Source organism: Adelges cooleyi, unplaced genomic scaffold (genome assembly GCF_023614345.1).
Source record: "Adelges cooleyi isolate 19-005CV unplaced genomic scaffold, UGA_ACOO_1.1 ACOO_flye_CR_arks_rails_tigmint_CR_PRNA_247, whole genome shotgun sequence".
NCBI lineage: Eukaryota > Metazoa > Arthropoda > Insecta > Hemiptera > Adelgidae > Adelges > Adelges cooleyi.
In genome coordinates, this window is record NW_026095912.1 from 4,999,312 (window position 1) to 5,024,952 (window position 25,641).

A 25,641-nucleotide genomic window follows, 5' to 3' on the forward strand; every position below is an offset into this window, starting at 1 on the left:
GTAAACGGAGCCATAATCAAGTATATAATAATATGTACACAGTAAATATATAATAATAGTACCTAAAGTATATAGTACAATTGATATCCCCTTAAGGTGCCATTTTGTTTCTGAAGATAACAATTCGAGACGATTTGTAGAATAACCTGTATATTTCAATCACGGTGATAATCATAATAACATGTAACGACATAATAATAATAACTTTTTCAAGTTTCTGTTCCGACACAATAGAACTTGACGGGAAACAGCCGCAATAATTCTGATTTTAATGCGTTACACGCCTTTATTTATTAAGGTGGTGTTCGGTATAAGACATTTTGTATAGTTTAGTTTAAACGAAAACTAAAGTGTGTACATTTGTCAATAGCCATAATAAAGTTTTCAAACATTTGCCTAACCATAACATAGCTATGCACGAGGCCATATGTGCATGAGGTGGATGAAGAGGTCCGGACCCCCCGTTCATCCCGAAATGTTTTCAATAGCTTGTAATTTTTTAAAAATAAAACTTGTCGTGGCTTTAGTACATTTTATTTTGGACCCCTCCCGAAAAAATGTCTGGGTACGGCATTGGCTATTTAGAGTCCAGCTTGCTTAGTCCACGAAGGTCCTAGAGCAAAAACAATTTGTCGACAAATTCAGAAAATATAATATTTCAGAGTGCTTTAGGTACGTTGACAGATATATGATTGACCAAAAGCGTTTTCTAATATTTTATGAACAAAAACAAACTTAATTTGTATGCTTTTTTTAAATATTTACAAAACAAAGCCAATTTACACCTTTAAATATATAATATTCTTCAGTTCATATAATAATATGTTATTATCCTCTATTTATTTCGAATATACAGAAATATAGGTTCAATGTTTTCTTAATATATATTAATGCTGTTTAATGTTGCGTCGAAACCATTTGACACTATTTAAAACCTTTCAAATTGAAAACCTAAATAAACAAATGACCACCTACGATATTAAATTCTTTCTGTGGTGGTTTTTACTCTTTTAAATATAAAATATAAGCAACACATACACAGAAATTAATTTTATAATTAATTTTTTTGGTGCAATTAGGAATATAAAAGTTTTAAGTTTGTTAAAATTTGTTTGTTATTACTTTGCAATAAAAAAACTAAAATAATTCCAACTTTTTTTTTTGCAAATCTCTATTCATTAATTCCACCAGCCGGCACTTAAAAACTAGTATAATCATTAATCAAGAAACCATTAATCATTAAAAGGACGCCATCCCATCTTTAACTAAGGGGTTTGTTTGGTATAGGCAACTTGTTTTTATATTCTTAGTTAAAAAAAAACAAGTGTACTTTTATTAGTACAATAATGAGGAACTTTTATGTGTAACTAGCGGGTATGACTTTCTAAATCCATATTTCTAAAAAAACATATAATATATAGATTATATGTATATAATGTGCTACTACTTGAGGTCCTGAAAAAATTCAATACTAATAAGTAATAAACAAACTTCTAAATAGGAATGCGGTAAAAAAAAAGGTTTATATAACAATACTGAACAAGAAAACCAAAGAAACTCGAAACTATTCGAAATGTTCCGAATTTTTATAATGTTTTTATTAAATTTTACTTTCTAACAACTTTTTTATCAAATAAGTTTAATTTATATACAAATCATTGCAATTGTATATTCGTATGTAAACTTATTATCTCTACAAGACTTACACCTACAGCTAAAATATAGTTTTCTGGGAAAACTTGAAATTATACAGCCACACCATTACAAATCAGTAAACAATGTTTTCACTTCTGGAATGTGGTTTCTCAATGCTCGAGTCCCGTGTGCAATGTGAATATTATTAAATTACATTGAGTCAAACAAATTAATACACACACACACTATTCAATGTATCCATTTCTCGGTTGAGATGGATTTGACAATCGTGGCATGTAAAATATAAAATGTTAAGCAGCTTTTTAAGGGTATTTTTTTTTTTTTTTTTTTCAAAAGTGTTGCGATGAATTATTATCCGCAGGACGTTTGGTCTCAGCGGACGAACAGATTAAATCATTTTTAGGGCGCACAATACCCGGCAGACTTTTCACGAGACCCATACCCGACCCGTGGGGAATAAAGCAATTTTATTATGCGGTACCAGTAGCGGTAATTCTCTGTTTCGACGAGGGGCCGCCATGACGATAAACGCCGTTGTTTTACATTATTCCTAACGGAATAAATTATAAGAATTAAAAAAAAAATAAAACTGTAACAATTTTCATCTCTATCGGAAAACAGAGGAAATTAGAATAAAAAGGACAAAAACCAACAGAGGAATGCATTTTTAAGCAACGACCGTAGTAGCATACAAAAGCGGCTAAGTTAGTATAATTTTAAATATTATATCAGTTTATGCTTCGAACCGACTATTTTCGACCATTGAAAAGCTTAAAATACAAAATGTATACAATATTATGACGATAGAATGACTTTTATTGATTGGGCTACGCCGCCTTAAGTACTTATTGTATGCAAATCTACCAAATCCTTGTTTTACACAATGTACATTTCACAAGGTACACACATTAGTAGGGATTAACCAAGTTCTAAAATAAATAAATATAAATAAGTGTTTAAAATTTGTGTACTTTTCTTTTAAATAGATCATTCTTGACTTTGAAGTCAGAAAAATAAGTAAGCTACCGTTTTAGTATCAAAAGTCGTTAAAGCTCTGAATAATATTTAAATTAGGAAAATATTTAGAAATATTGTATCGAGCTAATAAAAAATAACATTAACTCAACAAAAACATAACTAAGTACATTTTTATGCTGTATAGGAAATATTAAGCATTATAAAAACAATCAAAATATAATGAATGTTAAAATTGATAATGGGTATAGACAGTGTTATTATAGATAGTATTATATCGAAATTAAAAACAGTATTAGGTAAAATTTTAATTACATAATGTATATAATAGATTACAATTATATAGAATATATAATAATAGATAGTGTTTTACGAGTGAATGATATGAGAAACTCAATAAACAAAAGTTAATTATTTCACTTATTAATTATAAATACAATATTATTTTAAATCATTTGTAATTTATTTCAAATATATTTCATAAATAATTAATTAAACAAATTATTATCTACATATTTTTATCCATTTTAATCTAAACTAATTAAAAAATGATTATTATTATTATTTAGACATTCACACAAATACTAATAGATAAAGATTTAAAAAACCAATTTGTACCTAAATTATAAATAAATAGGGTTGACGAATAATAAAAAAAACAGTATTTCAAAACAAACAATTTTGTGATAAAAATTGAAAAAATAAATGATTAAACAAAATATTATTTAAGTATTTTATTTGGCGTTTCATTTAAATGGAAAACTTGTTTGAATGATGACCAAATTCTGCTTTTGGGTTATAATATTAATAATATTATTGTCAATTAATAGAGGCACGTCTATTTTTGTTTACCCTGAACGTTCATTTTCAGGAACCATACCATGACGGTTTTATTTATATAATTCAATCAATTTTTTCTAACAAGCTATTGTGCGTTTGTCGTTAACGATTTTCAAGTAGGACCAGTTACGAGAGGATGACGTGTGTAATAAAAATAAAAACCATAAGATAGGTGGTTTTTTTTTGTACTTTCCCAAAGGGGTACTTAAACGACAGCGGCTGACGTGCAAAAGCCGTGTAAAGGCTTCCGAAGAGCTTTTATCCTAAACGCGAAAACGACGTCCAAAAGTTAAAACGATTCCATTACTTACATCAACACCTCTGAAGGAAACCCGTCGACTGGATCGCGTGAAGGAGTTTTGCGCTGGTTTTATGATTTTTTTCATTACAAACGGAGTAATAAAAAAAAATACAATTTTACTAAACAATAATCATAACTACGCGTAGGAGAGGGGTTATGTCATTTAAGGATTTTTGCAATTGTCTCTTTTTTTATTAACGAAAAAAAATAATAATCTCGCCAACAATAATAATCGTAACGTTTCATTGCATTTGTATTATTATAATGTGAAATATACAAAACGAGAGGCGTTGTTAGTTGAAAGTTATTGGACACATTCAAAAAACGGAATTAAGGAACGTTTCATTTGCAATTCGCTCACACCATATTATTATTGTACAAACCGTGCATTTTTATCTGCATAATACTTTTATATCTAGTCGGTTTTTTTTCATAGCGGTACGGCTAACCGTGGCAGAACCCTTTTGATAAATATTTTTGGTGCAAAAACAAAAACTACCCCCCCGGTAAAATGGATTTTATCTGTCGCGTAGGACTTTTCGAAATGTGTTACTTTGTACCAAATAAACCATTTTCACGCGAGTTATTGTAAAGATACCCGCGAAAATTCGCCACAGGATTTCGGTCGGTGTTGTCCAGATCGAATTGTTATTAACCAAGATTAAAGATAACACACTGGTTTTCCCCGAAAAAAGGTCCAAAGCCCAACTCAAAGTAGGTATACACTCGATACGCACTCTCGTTATTATATACAGAACAATATAAATATACAAAACCGCCAAACAGGATTATTCGGGACACACGTTTTACATAAATATATACTATGTAAGTTGTATCGGATTTTTTAAAAAAGAATATAATACTTTTTAATGTTATTATGTCGTTTGGAAGATCGGTGATTTAATTAATGTTCAAAGTAAAATAATAATAATATTAAAAAAACTAATAATTAAACTAAATTGTATTTGAAACAAGAAAAAAAATATATAAAATTCGCTTTGAATGAAGAAAAATAAATACGATCTCGTTTGTTTTGTTTACAATAACATAAAAATACAAAAGTTGTTTTTTGCTACCCTGTTTTTGATATAACTTATTCGTTTACAATTCCGTTTCGCATTCGTTCTCCAGTTTTTTGTTTCGCGTAAACGCCTAAAACCATACCTTGTTTTGAAATTGTTTTTTCCTTATAGAACCTAAGCACACAGTTAACACAATTGGAGCTCTCTTTAGTGTGGTTTAATCTACAACGCAAATATTTTTTACATTTTATGCGAAGTCCCATTGTTGAATGATTGATACAAAACGCATCGTTCAAATTCATATGACAATACTATTTAAAGTCATATTCAACTGTTCGAAACCGTTCAACTTTAATGAGTTTAATAACGATTATTAAAACAAAAAAAATCATATTTTTAATAACGATGAGCTAACGAAATTCGTTATTTATTCAAATCAACGCAAAACGTATTAAATTGATTTCAGGCTTGTCGGTTGCCCATAGCTACCGAGTAGCTTGTGACGGTACTCGAGACAGACTTAGCGTGGTTTAGAGGTTTATATGGTAAAACATTGAATATAAGTCCAGACTGGTCACAAGTATGAAAGCTATGGGAAAAATTTCCTGGACCTGGATACAAGAACCAGGGACAATCCTTCAGTTGTCGGTTGAGAGGTCTGTAAACCCTTTTGCTTATATATATGTATAGTAACTTGGAAGTACCTCGTACACTACACGAGTGATATTTATAAACAGTAAAGGCGGTTGCACAGACCACTTGATGTCTTTCCGTAATACCTCTTCGTACAGTTTGCACAGTACTCGGTTTTTCTCGGCATCAACGATTATTAATTATATTGTTTATTATTAGATGCGATGGAATTGAATGAATATTATGTCATTTTAGTTTAACTGGGTTAAGCCTTGTGGATTTTCGATAATCATAGATCGTCTGAAATGGTCCGTTAAATTCGTGGCATTTAATTGTATTGTAATGTACTTTGTCGACAAGGAATGCACATTATATGCTGTTAAGTCAGGTGTGTATTTAGCTCCGACTTGATAATACATTTTTTCCCCTCTGCCATCGCAAAATAATAATATAGTGGATTGTATTGGACGCCTTCGAGAAATGTTAGAAATTGTGTTATCTCGGTACAACGCTATACATTCCTTTGCACTTCAAACATAATAAAATCAATTCGAATTAGGACGTGCTCTACACTGTTTGTGTCAAAGAATGCTCTCTACTATTTGCGTTCAACGCTTTCGGTGTCGTTTTCGTACAAGTCCAACAAAATTCCATTTATTATTTAAAATCATACTCTCTCCGCTCGTCCTACCGGTGATTTCACCGGGAATCTTGGTACTTCAAGAAAACTGTTAGTTTTAAAGTTTTGATTGCGTCTCGCGTAAATTGCACGACAACCAAGGCCGAGTCGTTGAAAACCAGAGCCCGCCTTAGCAGCATCCGAGAGTAAAGAGTAAAACAAATTGCCATAGGTAACCCGGCAGAGATAAACAACGGCAGCCCGGATGAAGGGGAACTCCGTCGTCGTTTTGTGCGTGACCACGTTAATTAGACTCCAGAGCCTAAGAGAACCACCCCTCTTCGACATTAACAACATACCAGACATTACTTTTCCTCACAGAGCGCGAGATTGCTTTATTTTACAAATACAAACCCGGACGTTTCACTCAAAACTAAGCGACCCGAACTCGCATAAACAACCGAGGTCGTCGAGAGAGAGAGAGAGAGAGAGAGAGAAGACAGGGAAAGAAACTAAACTCAGACAGTTCTACTACAGTAGTGGCTGTGTATAGAAAAGAAAAAAAAGAGATAGAGAAAGACACACAAAAAAAAAAAGATGGCCAGAGATAATAATTGAGCTTGGCTTGTAAAGGATGCGAGATATCGCTTTGAATGATTATTGTATAGGGATTAAAGACGCCGACCCCAAAAGGGCGAGGCGAAGGATAAGTGTAATTTGTAAATGTGTTGCTATTGTACAGCTGTTGTGTATAGCTTTTTGTACCGTTTCGCATATATATGTTGTTTTATTTCTAATTTCCAGTAGCAATATAAACTACATGTGTTTTTATCTGTCTGTATCAGGCGAAGAGGATCGCGTGGACTGTTGAGCCGTTGAAACACAACATCGTAATCCAAGCAACATGAAGCTGAGTTTTCGCCTGCCATTCCCCGCACACGTTTCTGGCACAGCGACCCAGCGATTTATAACATGTTCTGTAATTCTTCTGGTTTTCATCAGCGGTAAGTACACAATATATACATTCTACTGTGTGTTTATATTGTTATCATAATATATATAAGTATGGTTAGGAGGTCTCTGCGGTATATACAAAACAAACGAGTGTACCGTGAAAGTTTCCAATTAGGTAAGTTTATCCCATAAACTCGGTGCATCCGGTATGCTTAATATCGTGGAACATATATATTCTTAGTATATACACACATACTCGGTTGATCAGTTTTAAAAGTTAAAACTATATTACACCTCGCGCGCGTTTATACGAAAACGGCGAGACTTTATACGGTTCAGTACACGTTTTTAAAACTTCTTTGAGCTCACTTCTACATAACTGCGAATCTGAGAGCTGATCATAAAATCAAAATAAAAGAGAATCTCCCGGCTATAATACATAATCAGAAAATAATGTCATTTTTGTTTTGGTTTTTTTTTATGATTAACGGAGCTAAAAAGAGAGTAGAAAACCTAACCTAATCTACTAGTAGTTTTACAATGATGAATAATGTTTGTGTGTTTATGCCAACTAAATAACTATTCTTCATCAGAGAAATGTCCCAAACTATGAACACATTTATTACCTATTTTTAAACTTTGGTGCATTAGGTATAACTAGCAACCCCAAATTTGTATGCTAACTGTATGCTGACTTTTAAAATATTAAAAGCAATTGTGTTAGTAAAGTAATAAAACCCCTTAAATTATTTAAAGTAATATACGTCCTAATTATGCACTAATTATAGTTAGTCTGAAATCTAAGACAAATTATAGGCGTGAAAGCAGGTGTCAATCCATTTTACCATACAAATAAACTTCATTAAGATTCATTAAGTTAATAATTAATTCAAACCGAGTTATTTTCAACTTGTAGTTAAATTAAAAGTATTTTATTAAGCTCAATGAAGTTAAAGTAAATATTAACAACTTGCCCAGTCATGAATTATACTGAGTTGGATCTAACTAGACGTCATTTTTTTTTATAAGGCAATTGAGAAAATCCCATAAGAATTGGAGAAAACTGCTAAAAATGTTAATTTAGAGAACGCTATTTTGTGAAACTCGGTTATGAAATACTTACAAAACAAATACAGTAAAAAGTTTCGAGTTAGCACTGTATTTACTCAGAACACTAAAAAGTTAGCATTGCAAGAAGTCAGCGCACATAGCAAAAGACAACGCAGTAGACACAGTAATAAGGCTGTTGCCAGATCTGTTGCATTATTTTACAATGTGTTAAGGTTTGCTTTTGGTGATTTTTCATTTTTTCAACACTGTTATGTCGATATGAAATAATGTTCAAAGAGTTACATCGGAAAATGAGTATCATTTATATATATTGTATCTTATAGCGAAGGCCCCACGTTTAATGGTCACGTTTTTCTAGTCGTGTATAAAGTTTTTAATCTCTCCCAAACAAGTTTTTCCGAAACTTTAATTACACGCCTCATTAACCTAATTCCCCTCGAACTTTAACATTTTCGGATATCTCCTTTTGTTGTTTATAAAAATGAGAAAAGTTCGTCTCCGCTCGTTCGTTAAACATATTAATTTCCAACGATGCCTCCGACATTTTCCGCGGTGTCTTGTTGCATTAAAAATAATTTTTTACCCTACCATTATGTCCAAGTTGGTATAATTGATGATACCTTGTATTATCTTTTGTGCTACTGAGTGATCAACCCGAAACTCGACTCGACTCTTTAAAAGAATGTGATCGCTATTTTTTTCTAAAAGTAATTTTCCCCCCTTTTTTTTAAAGTGTCTCCAAAATATAGATTTATTTCCGTTAAAAACAATGGATATGACATTATCTTACAGTCAATGAAACCAATTCTTCTCACCCGCGCCATCAGATTTTTCAAAGAACAATAATCAAAAAATAATTCCCCTTTGTTTCTTATAAATAAGTGGATGTTTAGTGTAGGTACAACAATAATAATTGAAACCCCTATGGAAAGAAGCAAGAATTAGCTAATGACAGAAAAGCGTGTTGAGACGGGGTGGTTGCGGTGAAGGGCCTGAATGGTTTTTATATGCCATTGAATAAGAAGAAGAGGTACAACAATATTGTATTGATTTCTAAAAATGTTATACTGTGTCTACTAAAGTCACCAATTATTGCATCTCATTTTGTATAAATTGGAAGCGAACATTTTCCTTATTTGTAAATAAAAGAGGACACACCACTTGAGTCTACGAAGAAAACTGCTCTGACGAGCACATTTTGTCATAAAAGTTGAACCGGCAAAGGAATTTACATATTGTGGTAATATTTTTAACCCTCTTATTTTTGTTATGAATTCGTGTTATCATTTTACAACCTTTTTTCATATCAACAAAAACAATAGTAGTATATAAATGTATATGCTACTAACAATAAAACTGGTTTGGCCATGGTCTCTTTTTAAATTTTGTTGTACACCCGAGAATAAGCTTTGCCCCGTTATTGAACGATATAATGTCAATATATATATTATGTAATTAAATACAACTCTTCGGTTATTTTAAATAAAGGATATAAAGGATTTGTGGCACGAATACTGAGTGGGTGGTTTTTTTTTTTGTAAGATCTGTAGAAGAGTGTTGGGCGAGATCTGGAAAATGCTCATGACTGAAAACAGGAATTTCTAAGCAGCATCAATATTATTTGATTGAAAAGGTATAAAAAGCAGACGAATAATTTCACGGAGAACTGGGGATATCGATTCTGCGAACAGCAAGAGGAAGGAATTTTGTCTGAACTTCTTCAATCATAACCCAAACACCGGAAGCAAAAGGATCCCAGAGGACACTACCGGCTGCCCCATACCGTTCTATTAGGTCTATTCGGCGTTATGTAGATGCAGAACTCAAGTAGCTCGGGGCTTTGGCATGACGTTCGCCTTAATGTACATGACGAACGGGCATAGATTACGGGCGAATGTTTAAATCCCAGGTCACGCACGGGGTCGACAGCATATAAAATGGGAACATTATACGTGCGCGAGGTGTGTGTAACTGATTGGGGACCGGGGACGAGGGAGAAACGTAGCAGAGCATTCCGAGGAGGTGTTCAGAAGATGCCCAAGCAGATCCGTAATTGTGTTTAGAGGACAAATTGCAAATGAACCGAGGGTGAGTTTTTTTTTTTTTACTGCTCCTAGGGAGCAGCTACGTCCTGACGCTGCGAGACGTTGATCCTGTTTACGACATCTTGTATATGTTTTTGTCGTACAACATTATAATGCAAAGTGATTTTTATACTGCTATTATTCCAAATTCGATTTGCATGACGTTGTGTTAACCGTGTTGACCAGACCATTGCGGATCTTCAGAATTTATGACACGTGCGCGCGTTACCATCCGGTTAGGTCGTTCGGATATACTGGAAGTCAGCATTAAATCGCCGCATTATACATATATATATATATATATATATATATATGTAGACTATTCATCTATATATACATTATATTGCGGACCGTCAGTTGGAAACACATATTATTGAGTCCCTCCCGTCTATCGACAGATGATTAAGAGCCGTAACACACATATAGACACGCGGTGTAAAGCGCAGGCAATAAAAAGGCCCCGAGGGGATGATCCGGACCCGGCAAAAAGAGCGGCGCAAAAGGGGAGGTGGCAGGGGTCGCTTCGTCGTGTCTATGTGCCGGTCACATTATATATATATATGTATTGTCAATAATCCGACTTCCGTTTCCAGTCGTTTTGTTGCCAGTATGACTCAAACGTCTGCTCGGCGAGTATGGAAATTTTTCGCAACCATTATTACTGTGCATGTATATATTATTATATATAATACAATGAAAAGCGACCGACACGCGTGCGACACGAATGAATAATTGAGTCCAGAGGGGAACGAACAGCCGAGCTATCCGTGGTACTTAACGGATTTTCCACTGTAATGATAGAGTTCTCTGTTGCCGACGACTTGACGACGCCTTTGAAACATCAATTCCAATCGCTTTTATCCTCCGGCGCCAATCGGAACACGCTTCTTTCGGATTTTATGTGTGTATATAATTATGTACACAAGTACAAACGAGCAGCGCAGTAAAGACTAGCGCGTGGACTGGGGCTGCTGTGTATGCGGGTCACCGGGTACACCGAGTTTGTGTGGTAGTACAGCGGGTATATCCGTTTGTCATTCGGAAATTGCCTAGAGCATACCCCTGAACAAACGACGCTGTATTGATGGAATCCGACAACAAAGACCGGCGAATATGTTCTGAGCGAGTTGCCTCGTTTCAGTAATTTGTTTGATTATTAGTTACTCGCAAATTGTTATAATAATTCGAACGGATAAAAAATAATCTAAAAGTCTTGGGAGAAATTTCAAACGTATTTTGTCATAAATACTTCAGTCAGGGTATTTTAATTCACTAATTTGATTTAATTAACCTTCCTTCCTTGCTCATTGTTGGCTATAAGAAACCATAAGCCAATAGTCCAAACAATAGTACAATTTGTCACGACACCGCTGATCTAATTAGTTTTACCTGTACCTCAATAGGTCACAAATCATACAAGCATTACTCCCCAAAATCGTGGAAAACCACTAAAAAATCTGTTGATTTGTTTAGTCTTAACTCGATAGAAATGATGAAATGGAATCAAACTTTTTAAAGAATATATTTATTTGCATTTTTACCATCAAACGATGGAGTGTAATCCGAAATTCATTAAACACCTATGCCATAACAATAGAGGAAGTTTTCGAATCTAAAATCTGATAAAAAAACTCAACTCCGCTTCGAAGCTAAAATGTCAAAAATTTTAAATCAATCACCATTATATAAATCACGCTTACGTTTACATCAAAAGTGTCCTTTCTGCTTTGATCAATTCCGTGGTATATATTACTCAGTAAAATAAGTACAGCGTTCACTGACCGGTGAAGTCACCGTATACTACTTTTAGTCTTAGGTAAAACCAACAAAACCGTAGACCGACGTGTCCTGGCTGCGTTTTAATTAACGTTTTTCAAACGCAGGATTGTCCTACGACCCGGAAAAGCTCTAAATCCTTTGCAGGACACGCAGGACCAAATATTCAGCTAAGCCGCAATGTTGACGAACTGTCTAGCAGCTGCCCGACGTACCTACCTACTATGTATAATATGCGTATGTCGGCAATATCCAAGTCGTGATCTATCTTGCTAACCGTAGCAGCAATTGCGGGAGAAGGGAAAATCATGGTCGGTTCAGACTTTTGGACATATACCTACATATTATTATTATACAGTTGCCGTTTTTGCACGCTTTGTATCGAACGGTCGGATAGTTTGATATATAAAATAAAAGCCATCGGTGTATGGGCAGAAACCATTTGGCCCGCATAGATAAATATCCCGGCACAACGGTCCCGGTGATGTGCCGGCGCCATTATCGTTAACGCAAACTGTAGTATAGCGGCCCAACATAGCTGTATGTATATAGATAATAAATATTATGTGTACTTTTGTTGTGTGTGCAGTCGCGCGGGCACAGAATGCTTTAGATGGGAAACGACGATTCGTCTACCTTCATTATTTTATTTTTTTGATAGCGTTTGCGGACAGCGGCAGATAAGAGGAGGCTTTTCTCGCGTGTTCGCCGTCGGCAGTCGCCATTTTGGTCCCGCCCATATAGCATGCAACTATTACATATAATAATATTATTATATAGAAGATTGCTGTAACAGCAGTAATATACAACGGCACGGTCTTAGAAGATAACGCCAAACTACTCCCATCGCACACATCTCTGCTACCATACGATTTCCGCTTGACGGACAAGATTTAGTTATACATTTCTCCATGCCACTACTTGGCAGTCGCCGAAGACTACACCGCTGTTTGCAATATTCCCTGGGAAATGGAAAGTGCATCTCTATGAAATCACATTGGCCCCTGGCTGTTTGATTAGGAATTCATGGGCGGATCGGTCCACTGGCCTACTATCCGCCGTAAGAGACAATAATAATATTAAAAGGTTGCCGTTACAATTTTATTTCTAATGGAAACAGCTGTATTTTATCGTCAAAAACATTACCATCTCAAAAAAAGAACAATACCGTGTTGGCAAAAAAAAACCCAAACACAAAAAAACCCGGCATGTTTTTTTTGTTTTAAACCCAGCAAATATTTGGTATTGATCCCAAAAATGTGTATTTAATTGGGTTTATGTATACCCAAAAAAACTAGTTAACTAGGTAAAAAAATGGATTATCAGTTTGTATGCTTATAATGTTTAAATATTCATAAATAAATATTTATTATTTTTAAATAAAATAAAATTATCGGAAGAACATAAAAAAAGGTCATCTTTTTAATGGAATTTCGAAGTTCTATTGATACTAGGTTGCCTTCAGTTCGATTTCATGTAATTGGCTCGAGTCAAATTATGTATTTTTTCAAACAAATATGTAATAAATTAGTGTCATACGTATCGATGGATTTCTGACGAAAACATGAATGGAGTACTAGGAAGGTAAATAGAAGACAGAGTCACTATATTTACCGATCATCCGTGTTAACAGTAAATAGCAGCCTTACAGAACAATGGCAATTAATGTCGATAGCGAAACTAGTTTTTACTTTTCAACAAACTTCGGATAAGATTTCAAAGTTCAAACGCTTATATAAATCCCACAACTATGGCGGCTACAGCGGTTACGCTTGGTTTGCCGGCCAAATTTTGACAGTTCCCAAGCTAGTTTATTATCTATATACATGCAACTGTGGCTCAAATGTTGTTATATATGTGACACATAAGTATGTTATATAGTAATAAAACAGTGCAGATAAAGAAGAGTGTTTCTTAGTCGTGAACAAAGGAAATACTAGAGGAGTAAAGGTACTTCAACTGGGACGGCTTTTTGGACGGTGTACTTAACTCGAAGTGACTGTACACGCGAATAGCAATAACTTAGCTCAGTCGTGCGGCCTGACCTCGGTTCGTTTAACTCTAATTTTTTTTTATTTTGCTCTCAGAAACCAGATTGCTTGCCAGCAACTTTACAGATCTTTTAAATAATTAATTCGTTCTCTCATTAATCTTTTAAGTTTTAATGAAAACTCGTCTCGAATTTTTATTTTCAAAAATATCTGATTCCCGTCTAAAAACGGATACCTACCGATAATAATTAGTACATAATATATATTATTTATAGAAGAGGTTCACTGTAAATAATATTATTATACAAGCTATCTACAAAAAAAACCTGTGTAACGCGAACGCTGAATAACATGTAAACCCTTTTTTTTTAAATTTTGAATGAAACTCTCTTTTTGAATAATAAACCGGAACTGCCGTACGAGGTGGAAACGGAAAAGATATTTCATTGTTCAACTATTTTGTTTTTTTTTTTTTGTACCACGAATATTTACACTATTACTATATTTTCAAGATTAATTATTTGCTCATAATTAACCGTGTTGTGAAAGGTGTGCGGTGGTCACCCGTCTGAGTAAAAGCTTTTATAACATGGGAGCGGCTCCTCAATATATCCATACATAATATTTTACATTATTTAGAGTTGGCTTTGATGTGGCTAATATATTAAGTTATTACCTTTAAAAATGTTAAGCTCGACGGGGTATTGTATTCATTATTATTTTGTATATAATAACAGCGCAACTATACAGACTACAGTAGTATTGTATTCCACCTAAAAAATTGTATGGATTATTTTGCAAGCAAAAACTTTACTCGTCTATTAGTTATATCAAAAAATAGTTGCATAAACTCAAAGCACGGTTGCTAATATTCTCTTTTAGAATTCACATGTTTATACAGATTCCCTTTGCCTCCAAGACCTAAGTGATAAGCACTAGAATTTTTCACCATCTTAATAATAGTAATAATAGTCCTGTTCAGTTGTACCTGTAAAGTTTTTGTTATTAATATTATTTTAGTTAATCGGGCTAAAAGCACATACATTTAATTCACACAATATTACGAATCTAATTAATTATATGGTACTGGTTGACTTTGTATTGTTATAATCTATTATGTTCAAAACGATTTTTGTTCCTATAAATGCAAAAACGTTGGGTTTGCACTTTGTTCGGCGCGTTTTTAGTTTTTTCCAAAATTATTTTTTGTGTTGGTGGCAATTCGCGTGTAACAAAGTTTTAATATTATGATGATTGTGTTAATAATACATTTGTATATTGTCGAAAGTTTGCTGTAGTGATTTTCAAACGCTAAAGTATAATTTAATGAAAAAGACAGAAGTCCCATTTGTTTTGTATTGTATTATATTATTATATAACGTTTCATTTTATTTAGCTGTCGGGCCTCTCTCTAATAGCGGTACTGAGTACATAAATAATTAAATATGATTAAATATTAATAATATACCGAACGCGATATTATAATGTATTCATGCAAACAATATCCGAGTTCATTATTAGTTTCGTCGACGTTGTTTCTGCAGTTGTCTTCTCAGTCTTTCTCTGTTTCTCTTTCCGTCTTTACACCCCTTGGGTTCTCAGCTCTCCGTCGCACCTGTTTCTCTTTTTGATATAATATACATAATATTCAGCATCTTCTGTTGCTGTGATAATTGCTAAAGCAGTTGGAACTTTGTGCAACACAACTACTACTGACACATTTGTTTTTCTCACAATTGCTCCTTCATTCGAGGAAGTCTCACAATAAAAGCGGACAAGGTGTTTAGCATATTATGCATGTATATAATTTCTCACGACACCGTCATTTCCGAAATTCCCTCAGAATAAACTCCTACACTAAGCCTTATATGGAATTCCTTTTTAGTAATTTTTTTTTTGTCTTCGATGTTTATGCGTTTATTTGTGTAAAGATAATATTAATTTAGAGATACAATTATTTTACTAATTTAAACAAGGTAAAATACACAATTTCAATTTTTTTTCATGAGTAAGATTATCTTCAGGTGAGTTTTTTTTAGTTCTCTAGAATTCCTGAAATGAGACATCTATGAGTGGACATTCAGAAACAATCGGAAGTAAAATAGACAAGTTTTTATTATGGCTACCAACTTGGAGTTTAAAAAATTACATAATTGGCACATGAAAATATTTTTGTGCAATAACAAGAATTATAATACCTATATTTTCTGTTAATATTTTAGGTTAAATTATTCTAAAAGGGACGACTATATATATATATATATATATATATATATATATATATGTTGTATGTTATAATATTATACTACTATTGTCTACTACTACTAAAGGTTACAATTGTATTGTTTCGGTTTTGTTAACTTCCCGAAATCATTAATATATACTTGACCTAAACTGTTCCGACGTTGTGTTTCGTGAGACGAAAATATAGTTTTTATTGCTAGATAAATATAAAAAAATAGTATGCAATTTTAACCTTATATTCGGTAGTTTACTTAACCTTTGAATGAAAGTTTGAATGACTATTGGTTACTAAGTTGCAGTACTGTAGCCAAAAATGTACTTTAGAGGATTCACTGAAGCAGTCATATGCGTATATGCATTGATATTGAATCAAATACTAATAACAGCAATGTTGCAAACGATTTACATAAATATTATAAGTTTAATTGGTAATTGATAACAGGTTATACATTATTTCAAAGCCTCAAACAAATAAAAACCTTTGAAAAATAAATAAAATTAGTGGCTAGATTTAAAACCAAAAAAATATTTTTAAAAGAGATTTGGTAGAAAGTATTGTCTATAATTTTTTTGCGGTTTTAAAAAAATCCATATGTAGTTATTAAATTCATAATATATCTACTTTGTATATTTTATTGAAATATTTGTAATAAAGTATGTTAATGCTGTGCAATGTCAATGATATTAAAATGTTTATTCAAGTATAATTGTGTGTCATTGATATATTATTTAGTTTTCAACCAATGTAGTGAAATCGATATATTACATGACATATTCCTGACCACGAACACGCTATCAAACAATAACTAATCCAACATAATGTGTAAATAAACGGTTCTTTTAAACGAAAAAATGTTTTAACTTTTGGTTCTTGAGAAGTATGATGGGCAACAGTTGATGTTAGGGAAATATGATTATTATTAAGCATTATGTAATATATAGAAACTCATCAAGTTGACTGATATTTGCTGACAATTTAATTAATAAAAACTAAGATTCAAACACCGGAATTCTCAGAAGTGTATTATCATGGCGTAGAAAACTTATAAAACATAAAGCCTCAGGCATGACATTATAAGAAGAAACAAAAAAAATAGTTTTATATTAGCTAATTTTTCACTTGCGTAGATCTATGGTCCGTTAGGAAACTTTATAAACTATTTAAATTTAAATTGTGTAAGGTAAATAAAATAAATTCCATGATGGAATAAATTACCTTAAAAAACAATTTACCCCGTGGAAAAGGCGTTCTGGGTATTTGATTATCACTATGTAACCGTTGAGCGTATCGGTGCTAACAATAATACACTATTGACGTTGAAATGGCTAAACAAATTATGCCTAATTAGCATAGTATAATTTGACCGAAGGGACAACAGCTATTAGTGCCCCAAGATTTAGCATAATTTCTTCAATGGCAACAAAGGTAGCTTTGATGGCAACAGAGTGTGGCATCATCTAATTAAATAACGAATAACATAACACTAAAACAAACCGAATAATAAATTAATTTAAATGTAAAAAAACTTTAAAATTTTGTTGAATGATTTTAAAACACTATTACTCGAATAAAAAATTAATTTCAAATTGCAAAAGTATGATTGGTAATACACATGGAACTATTTTAACTGGCCTAAATGATAATTACTAACTATTGGCGTCTAACTATTAGTTACTTATTTTATGTAAAAATGTAATTTGGATACACGAGACAGCTTTTATGTTTGAATTGATATTTGTCCTTAAGAGTGAAAATTCATCCTTAGGATGGAGAATTTTAAATTATTATTATATTCATGACTTGTTAGGAAATAAACTTTTGTACCAACTGACATTACACCATACAACACATGTATATTAAATGTGTCATGTTAAATATTGACAAAAATTCGCGACTTAGACCATTTACTTCTCAGATGTGTTAATATACCATTAAACCCACTCTGAACTCTGGAGAAAACAGTATATAATATTTTCTAATCAAAATAAGTTCTAGAGTTTCGTCGAAAGCATCGAACTTAGAAAATATAATATGGTAACTAAAATAATTTTGACAAGAATACTTTCTAATAAAATCACAATCACAAGTTTTTGTTTCAAATAGAATGATATTTTTGAATTTTCTGAGTATAGATCAAATTTAAAACCGAAAACATTAAACGGTATTTTAAAACGAAACCTTTGATTTATCTGTTATTATATTAAAAGCTACCCATTTTAATTTGTAGTGCATTTAAAGTGGATAATTAAAACTCAAAAGATCATAAGCTATTTGTATATGTATATATTTGTATGATGGCATACAATTTTGTTTTAACAACTTTTTCAATAGGTACGTTTTAGTGTGTCTAAGACATGAAAATTGAAAATAAGTTCGGCATGTTTTTTACCTCGTTTAAAAATGAACTGAGATTTGATTAAATTTTTTACAGACGTTACTACTGTGGGTCACATATTGAGACATCACCAACAGCGAGACAACTCAGGTCTGAGTACACTAAGCCCACTAGAAGAACTGACATGGCCTCATTCGGATGTGAAGTTACCGTGTGGGATTTTGCCCGCATCGAATCACACGTCCAATTGGTTACAAATGAAACTCAAGTAAGCGTTCCGTTTTAAGTGTGCTCTCCTGACTTACACTCCACTACACAATTCCGTTTATAATTAAACGAGGCAAACGTAACAATGAAGTTTTTCTTTTATAAAAATACACAAAAAAAAACACTTAAGTGGTGCGAAACAGTCAAGTCGAGGCGGCCAAGCGCGTTTTAATTGTTTCTGTCGTTTAAATATTATACTTAAATCAAAGTTTTAAAATATTGTTTATAAGACGTTTTCTAGGGAAATATTATTTTTTCATATGAAAACAAAATAAGCTGTTTAGACAATGTTTATACTAAGAAGTCAGTAGAGGTGATATTATAATTGAAAAAGGCGAAATCTGTGAATGGTAGAAACAATATTTATAAAAGGTAATAATGCAAAAAAAAACACTAACAAAAGTAATTTAGACTATAGAATCTTTGTTTTTTTTCAGTGGCGTACTTAGATATTTTTTTTTGGGGGGGAAGAGGGGCTGAGGCACTAATTTCTAATAAAAACTTGACAATCTTAAACTTCTACAATTATTATCCTATAGGCCCCCATAGGCAGACTACAAAAAATTCGGGAGGGCTTGGACACCCTCAGCTACCCCCCATAATATTATTGTTCATTATAATTTGGGGTTGATATAACTGGTACAAGTATTGAGTATAGCGCAGCTATAGGAGTTGTGCACAAACAAGTCTGTTGAAAACTTATTGTGGATCAAAGTGTAACGAAAATTTAATTAAAAACGCATCGTTGTACAATCAATATCAGTTCAGTTGGACGTCAAAGCAACTTTATACTTGAGAGTGTGTTTTATATATGTAGCTATATAACGTGTAATGCTTGAAAAACTTTTTCGGGAGCGTCCGTGTTGGTTTTTGGAAAACTGCTGCGCTTCAGATAGTGTATACCGTCGGACGACCGAACGTGGCACTTACCGAACGAACTTTCTGAAACGTGTGGAAAATATCAGTTTTTCAAAAACAACATGAAGGTCTCTCTGAAAAGTTCGGAAAATATGAAGGCTTTTGCGCGGGGACTCCTTATTCTTAAACAAAATTCCTTTTGATGGTAGTTTACAACAAACTGTATTGTACTAACTGAACGGATTAACGACCGATACGTGTTGTGTTTATCAACGTCGCCGCCAGCCTTGTAGACAGATTGGAAGAGCCCTTTTAGGAAATTCTGACTGTAAGAATATCAGAAAGCCTATACAGAGACTTCATTGACTTTTAAATATATGCATGCGTTATAGACGCTGAAATAAGACAAATATTATGCATTCTTAAAAAAAAAATTCCTTTTTTTTTTTTTATAAATTACTTTCGTTTGTCGATTTTAGTTTAAAAGTTTGAAAATAATTAAAAAATAGTTGACAAATAAACAAAGTATGAAATTTGTTGTTGATTAATATTACAACATATTTGGAGACTAGATTTAACGTGGGCAGAACATCTTATCTTGTTTGTTCATAATTTTACTATAAAAAGAGTTTTTTTCTTGTACAACAATACATTTTTTTTAATTTTTTAGCTTTTTTTTATTCAGGCAAGGGAACTTTTTTTTGTTAAGTTTCAAAGAATTCAAAGAATATTCATAATTTCCTTTGAAGGACTAGTAATGTTATATTCAACTAATTACTCCAATGCTTTTAAGAAAAAAATGCTTTTGTTTAAGACACGATATATAGTTAAAATATTGAACATTTTTACTCCAACTTGTTACTAACTCCTTAGTAGTTTATTTGCAAATTAAAAAACAGTTATCCATTTTTAAAACAATCAACGGTTTATGATAACATTTTTCAAGTAAATAAGAAGAATCTTTTTTAAGGTTATAAAGTATAAAAGAAATAATGTCAACAAAATCTAAGATACAATTAAGTCAAATGAGATACGATTTAACATCCCGCACACATTAACTTAGAAATATTTATATTTAATTTTTATAATTTAGTTGAAATTTGTGTTATTAATATTTGATATCCCTCTAAATAATATGACATAGTAAGACTTCAAATAGATGTTTTTGCAATTTCATTAGTAATGTATGAAAAAAAATCATGGTTAAGTTTATATAAGTCTTTACCTATAATTTGTAGCTTAAAAAATTGAATGTTTGTATACTGATCGTTGAATTCGTCAATTTATGAGAATCAAAAACATGTAATATTCATGTTGATAAGATTACAATATTTATTATAACCATGAAAATGCTATTTAAATTTATTTTCATTTAGATAAAGAACATTTCCTCCTTTTTTTATTTTTCATAGATCAGTTTTATTCCTACCATCATTAAATGTTATAATATACTTCATTTACCGTCTATTCGCGGATTGGTATTACCCAAATAATGATTATCATATTTTTTAATGAAATGTATCACATGTATGAAAATATGTTTGGAATATATTTTTACTGCGTTGATAGGGATTTTTTTTAATATAGTATAGCCAATGCCTTGTTTGTGTTTTCAATTTTAACGAAAGGGCCTAAAATACTTTACCCGCCGCGAAAACAGCTGTTATAATAATATTATTGTGAGTATTTAATTATTAATCTCGTTTGTAAAAGCTTTTGAAGACCATCGAAAATAGATAGATCTCGCCCTTCGAGATTGGGTCGGCCTTATTCAGATTGAACAGCTGAAGCTTTACCGAAAGTAAAAGCTTTATAATATAATCACTTGGGTTCCGAGAAATTCGGTTAAGACCCTTTGTGCCGGGTGTTTAATGAATATTCCTGTCTACTCAGAATGGTCCAATAAACGCCAAACAAATTACGAATTCTGGTATAACCGTTTAATTGAGCCGTCCTTTTCAATTCCGTTTTGTCGCCGCCGATGGTGTATAAATATAGTATTACACTTTTTCAATGGGTTAAAACAAACAATGATCGTCACCTATATCCGGATCGATCATTATAATTGACGTTTAATTATGAAACAACGTTTAATAATAATAACAATATAATAATGAAACATCAACCGCTCGTTAAGTCCGTTACAGAAACGCTAACCGTGATTAATAGTCTTTCGGTGTTATTATATTTATTTAAAAATAATTTTCATGAGCCGCAGCATGACGGGTCGCTTCATTTTCCAATTTATTAGTAAAAAAATTTAATTAAATGAATAAATAAATACGAAAATCCGGTCGGATCAAAAGCAGCTGTCGATGAAATGGAAATTGGCCATTATCATTTTTTTTTATCATTCGGTTGTTTATTTTGAATTTATTTCATTCTTTGTATAAAAGTTACAAATAAACCCTCGTTTGTTCCGTTTCTTGTTCGTTTAACCGTTTTTGATTTGCAAATTCCATACGAATTTATTATGGACATTTACCGGTGAATACATCTTTGGAGATTAAAAAAAAAACTCATTCTACCCGAAACACAACTGAATAACGCGGATAAGCACTAAAAGCAAAGATACGCCTAATGTGAATTCTGAACAAAATGGGATATACGGTATAATGTACTCAGAAGGCACGCGGTTTTCTTATTATACCGTTACACATTTTCAAATAACCCAAGGCGATTCGGGCAGATCAGAAATTAAAATTTGTGTTTTTTTATTATATCATTGGGACCTAAATAAAACGAAACATTTATTTTTACTTTTCCGTGTTCATGCTTGGAAAGTTGAAATTAAACAGTAATTAAAAAGTTAAAGCCTTCGCCTATAAAAGAGCTAAAAGTTTTTTCATTGGCCATTACCCTTTCTTTTCCTTAACGAAATGAAAGACTGTTTTCACTCGAAGCCCGGTTTCTTACAAACAAAAAAAAAGTTATTTCCATTCTCCTCCAGTTATAGAATTTGGTTTCCTTTTTAGCAAAGTAAAAAGTGAGTCAGTTTTTAAGATGAAAGTTTTTACCAAAGTAACATGCATCGCGTTATACAGTAGACGTTTTTGATATTAACTTTTTTTTTTTATCAATTTTTTTATCAAAGAAACCTTTCTGCATTTTTCGAGCGACAAGTAAAACCCTAATAAAAAATAGCTTTTACTCCAAATTGTAATTTTGCATCCATTTCATTTGGAATTACACGAATGTGTTTTGTCAAATGCCCTAGGGAATGCCGCGTTTACACGTGGCATGGTATTTATTTACAATATAATCCTTTGGCTGTATTTTTATATAAAAAAAAACAACATATTTGTTTATCGCGAACGACCGTGTTTTTGTCTGTTTGTTTAAAATAATTTTCAAAAAAACAAACACACGCACTCCCGTTTTTTTTAACCCTTCGCCTGAATCGGATTCACTGCTCGTTGTTTTTACCCCAACCGTTCAAACCGTGACAGCTGTTAATGTAGTTTTTTTTTAATCGCCTCAGTAACTCGTAGCAATAGTAACAACACAAAATCTTCTATGCACTTACTCGTTTGCCGTTTTGACTTTTGGATTAAGCAACGCTGCTCGAGATGTCTACCACGCCGAAGCTTTGTTGCAAACCCAGTCTTAAGGTGTATATCTTGTACGGTGCATACGAAGTTTGCGGTGTAGTCAGACATCGGACGCTGAGACTCACTTACATCATCGGTGGCTATCTCGTTTATACATTTTATTAGCAACACAATAGTTATCAGTACATTTCCAATGACGGTCGTGCGATTCTCTCTCTCCATACAGAAAAGCTGACTATGCTTGGATTTCAAGTGCGCCTGGTGCCTTGGGAACACCACAACCTGGTGGCTTTCGCTCTGGAAAACACAATCTTGTTCACGTGCAACATACAGTACTTGGAATTCGACGATTGCAAGAAAGATCCGCTTTCGAAAAAAGTTATCGACCTAATCATCAACGAGCAAAACGCGTACAGGCAGAGTTGAAGTGTACAAATGGCGAGATTTCTAACTCTAATACTATGTTAACTATTACTATGAAAAATTCTTAACAAATTCAAAAGAAAAATCACTGGCCTTAAACCATTTTTTTAAATATATGAAATCGTTACGTTTTCATCAACTACGAGATATTACAACGGGTGAATCCTCACAGTAATATTTCAGTTTAAATTATTTAAATAAATAAATTAAAAATAATTGATCGCATCATTATATCAAATTGTCGTCAGTAGACTGTGCACATAATATATACTATAATTATTATAATATTTTTATAAATTTATATATTCATTTGAATTTTGACGATTTTTGGTAGTGTCAATCAAACGTTCTTAAATTAAGTGTAGATAGTGTCGATTTTTGTTTGTTTCATTGAATATGGCTGTTTCGCATGAACTTCGGCAGCATAAGAACATATTCTTATTGCACTGTTACATAATTCTTATTAATATTCATTTTGAAGGGTTTGTAGTTTCTTAGTTTTTGTTAGAGCTACAGGTGGCCGGACTGGACAGGCATAGGTGATTGAGGGTAGGATTATTATCGAAGCGTACAAGAGTAATGGTGATTTTATTTTGAATGTTCATTTATGGTCGAATAACGAGTGAGAAATTTTCATTATGGTGTAACCTTGTGCGAGTTTATTATTATTTATATGAATTTTCCGTGTGAGTTTTTCGTCTAAATGTACGTCGAGCTGTTTAATAGTCATCATAATATGACCATAAAAAAAAAATATTGGATTTATTAAACTTCGCTCGTAGGTTTGGCAGATGTCAAGTATTTAACCTATATTGCTTCGAAAGCTTCGGTTCGTGCTCACAAACGAAATTATGGTGATTTTCAAGAAATACTCAAGTTCTTCTTTAGATACCTTAACGCATATTATGTGCAATAGCTACGCCACCGTGGTACAGTTCAAAGATAAAAAATAAATCCTACCGGCGCGGATACGAATAGTAAATTACATTTAAATAAAATAAAATAAATTCATACATAAAATCAATACTTATACATATTATATTATACATGCATATGCTATATAAGTATACATACATATATATATATATATATATATATATATATATATATATATATATATATATATATATATCTTGTGATAACATTACAATACCGTCGAAGATTCCTTTTCAGTAGTAAATCGAATTTCGCCAAATCGCTTCTGACGCGTCCAATCGTCAATGTATTACGTAGATTTATGAATTACCGCCGGTTTCTTTTTTTTTTGAATTTAAGAATAATAAAAAATTATATAATTCTACGATCTGTTAAGTATAATCGAAGGGGAAAAACTGTTTAAAGTATAAATTATATTTTTTCTCATCGCGGAACGGTTAAAATATTCAAAAATGTAAATTCACACCGCGTTTTCGTATTAAATCAACGCAATAATATAACTGGTCTAAATGTATACAAAAAAAATATATATACATATATATATCTCGATTAATAAGGGTTATGGTAATACGAGAAGAAGACCTGGAGGAGGAGAAAGCAATGCTAATTTAATTTTGACAAATTAATTAGTTAAAAGAAAAAGAAGAAAAAATAAAAAAAAAATGTCGTTTTTAACTATCTCATTAATCCTGAACTTTCTTAGTGGCGCTCAGATCCGTTCCAACGCATCCGCCGCACGATACTACGCACAAACTACTTAGGAAGTCAGCGTTAAGTTTTATGTTTATCATCCAGTTTTTCATTTTATTATGACTTATATATTACAACAGATAAAGTTTAAGCATACAATTTTTTTCAAGTAGTTTTGGTTTTATAAAAAAAGTGTAGTTCTACGCGACATTTATTTTTAGTTTTTAAATGTTATTTTCGTAACATTTATACTTTCACTATTTTGAAAGCGGGTATTTTATGTAGCAACAATTTCTAATGTTGATTTGATAGCTTAATAAAAAAAAATGGTTTCGAGTTACAGAAAATCATTTATAATTAGCGTTAAGGGCAGCTGCGAACATATTGGCCGAGATAATAATGGTGGTGATACGA

The 25,641-nt window shown here is 32.3% G+C and overlaps 1 protein-coding gene across 2 annotated transcripts in view; it reads left to right on the top strand.

Moving 5' to 3' along the window:
• The window catches only part of LOC126836518 (CD166 antigen homolog A), a 57,561-nt gene that overhangs the window by 15,490 nt on the left and 16,430 nt on the right, over positions 1–25,641 (top strand). For both annotated transcript variants that reach the window (XM_050570012.1, XM_050570013.1), the window contains exons 2-3: positions 6,892–7,050; positions 18,599–18,770. In XM_050570012.1, the coding sequence (XP_050425969.1) occupies positions 6,951–7,050; positions 18,599–18,770 (272 nt within the window). In that variant the 5' untranslated portion in view covers positions 6,892–6,950. The remainder of the gene's footprint in view (positions 1–6,891; positions 7,051–18,598; positions 18,771–25,641) is intronic.